The sequence below is a fragment of the Pteropus vampyrus genome, unplaced genomic scaffold (genome assembly GCF_000151845.1).
Source record: "Pteropus vampyrus isolate Shadow unplaced genomic scaffold, Pvam_2.0 Scaffold271, whole genome shotgun sequence".
NCBI classification, from domain to species: domain Eukaryota; kingdom Metazoa; phylum Chordata; class Mammalia; order Chiroptera; family Pteropodidae; genus Pteropus; species Pteropus vampyrus.
This window is the reverse complement of record NW_011889052.1, coordinates 1,199,883-1,202,593: the sequence shown is the minus strand read 5'-3', so window position 1 is coordinate 1,202,593 and position 2,711 is coordinate 1,199,883. Positions and strand designations below refer to the sequence as shown.

Genomic DNA, 2,711 nt, shown 5'->3' with positions numbered 1-2,711 from the left:
GTGTGTGTGTTCGAATGGGTCGGGCACGGTCCTCTTCTCTCCGTGCAGGATGTGTGTGTGTCGTTTGTACACAAGGCTTCTTGTGATGCCGACAAGGTGAGGGACAATCCTTGCCAGAGTTGCTGGGACTATACTTCGTTCTCTTCCTCACTTGAAATTATACTTCCTTAAAATCTCAAGTAAAATTCAAAGAATGGGGTGGGAGTTCTTATCCAGACCACCCCAGGGAGGCCAGGTGGGGCTCGCAACCCTAGGATAGCACAGCTTTCTGTGGACGAGATGCACACGTGCTCTGGATTCAGCAGAATGGCTAGCCCCTGCTCGAGGCCATAGCTTGTCCTCAGGGTGTGCACTTCCCCTGGAAGAACCAGAGCTGTGAATCAGGCAAGTAGGTGAGGCTTGGGACCCGGCTAAGCTGGGTTTTGATCCCATTGCTCCCTGTGCCGTGCCCAGTGGAGGGCGGGCAGCCCCCTGGTGCCAGAATGCCTAAGGCGGAGCCCCACCCACCCTGACCACTGCCTGGGACCACCTGGAGGCCACAGCCCCCTAAGGTTCTGGCTTCCCTGGCTGGCCCTGGCCCCCACCACAGGAGGGCAGGGTGGCCTCTGTCCACCTACACACTCAGGTGTCCTCCCTGCAGTGTTTTGTTTTACTTTTGGCCAAACATTTGGCCTGTTTTCTGTTTTGAAATGTATGTGCCGGTCGCTGTGGGGCTGAGCTCCCTGAGTCCTGGAGGGAAACTGGCTCACAGAGGGACCATCTGACCGCTGACAGTCCCCACATGCCCCACACCAGCCTCACAGAATGTCCAGCTCCTGTACCCCAGTCCAGTTTGTCCTGGCAGCGGGGACACTTGGGCCAACGGGCCATTTGGACCAGCGGTGAAGGGGGTGCTGGGTGGCTGCTGGCCTGGACATGGATACCTCGGTGTTCCCCATCCGTTACTGTCTCGCCTGATCCGTCTCAGCTTTGTACCTGTTGATATGTTTCTGAAAGTCTGGGGTCTGTACCCCTGTTTATAATAAACGCAGGCATTTGGAGCTGCACCCCCTTTCCTCGGAGCCTTGGCTGCAGGCACTGGGCAGTAGGCCAGGTACCGTTTCCATCCAACACTTGGGTTTCCATGTTTTCCCTTGTATTGGGCTCAGCTATCTGACCATCCTGCTGGGGGATGAGGGACAGAGACTGCGCCCCCTTCCCCAGGTCCCTGAGTGCGGACGGGCTGAGGCGCAAGAGGCTCTAAGGCTGCCAAGGACGGTAGAGGCAAAGGGACCACTTGGTACTGCGGGGTCTTTATTAGTCAGACTTTCCTTGGCTTATTGCTCAGGTGTGGCCAGCGACAACGCATACAGTGTGGCTACGGCCACGGTCAGCAAGGTCAGCAGCCCCAGTGGGGCCAGCAGTCTTTCCGGGAGTGAGGCTGCAGGGCCCTTCGTTGGAGGGAGTACCTTGGGCCTCTTGCTTCGTCCAGGGTTGGGACCGGTGTCCCTGGCTCTGGCCAGGAGTGCGGTGGCTGTAGCAGCAGATGGCCCTGAGTTGGTTCCAGTAGAGGCTGTGACCCCGTACATCGGCTTGACGGTGCTGAAGGGCCGGGCGTGCGCGTCCACCCAGTGCAGCAGGGCCCGCGGCCTCCACTGACAGATGCTGAGCAGGGCCAGGACGTCCCCCTCGGCCGTGTGCGAGTCCGGCGGGGCCTGCCCGTACAGGCGCGTGTAGATGCTGCCCAGGCTGTAGCTCCTCCTCGGGCCCTGCTTCGGGGGGCTGCCAGCCTGCTCCAGGGCCTTCAGGGCAGCGATGCTATCCACACAGAAGGTGCCGTCTAGAGCACTGGCGAGGCCCAGCACGGCCAGCTCTGCCTGGAGGAGGGGGAAGTCGTAGCGGTCACCGTTGTGTGCCACGAGGCACCAGGGCTGCGGCTGGCGCTGCAGGAAGGCTTGGAGCAGGTTGACCAGGCCGGCGTCGAAGCTCTGACGCCCGTGCGCTGCCAGCGCAGCTGTGCTCAGGCCCGTGATCTCGCTGGCTGCAGGGCTACAGGCCTTCCCCGGAGCCACACACAGGGAGAGCTTGTCCACCACGCGGGGGGGCGGGGGCACCGTGGGAGGAGGCCCCTGTGGGCTGGGAGGGCTCTCCAGGGCACATCTGTGGACGGCCAGCAGGCACAGCTCCGTGATCTTGGGCTGGGAGAAGGGCAGTCCAGTGGCCTCCAGGTCCAAGAAGATGAGGGTCTGCATGGGACCTGGAGGCAGGGCCTGAGAGCCCATGCTGGGTTCTGCTGCCGAGCCTGGGGACAAGTGCCAGGTGGAGAGAGGGAATGTGAGTGCCCGAGGGGTGAGGTCTGAGGTGGGGGTGGGGAGGTGGGGAGGTGGGGAGCACACCTCTGGGCCCCCTTTCTCAGGCAGCCTGCTCTGTCGGTGAGCTCCAACCCCTTTTCAGGGCAGGAAGCCAAGAGGGTGGGGTGGCTTCCTTTAATGTCATCAGCATACTCAAATGTCTGGGGAAGGTTTGGTTCCTTCCCTAGTACTTGCCTAGTCTGGGGGGCCAGGCAGAGCCCATGGCCTTCCTACCCAGCCCCAGCCCCTTGCGGATCTTCACTTACCAAGCAGCTAGCGGACAGGCAGCAATGACTCCGGGTGCACACTGGCTAGGCCTTGCTGCTGGTTGCAGTGGCGGGAAATGAAACTTAGCCTGAGCCCGCCCACCAGGCTGGTATG

At 61.5% G+C, this 2,711-nt stretch overlaps 1 protein-coding gene across 1 annotated transcript; it reads right to left on the bottom strand.

Moving 5' to 3' along the window:
- Positions 1–1,270: 1,270 nt before the first annotated feature.
- TREX1 (three prime repair exonuclease 1) lies at positions 1,271–2,711 on the bottom strand. Its single transcript, XM_011375368.2, has 2 exons — positions 2,597–2,711; positions 1,271–2,281 (listed from the first exon to the last, which is right to left on the bottom strand). Exon 2 carries the CDS (start codon positions 2,259–2,261, stop codon positions 1,317–1,319), a length of 945 nt encoding a protein of 314 aa, XP_011373670.1. The 5' UTR covers positions 2,262–2,281; positions 2,597–2,711; the 3' UTR covers positions 1,271–1,316.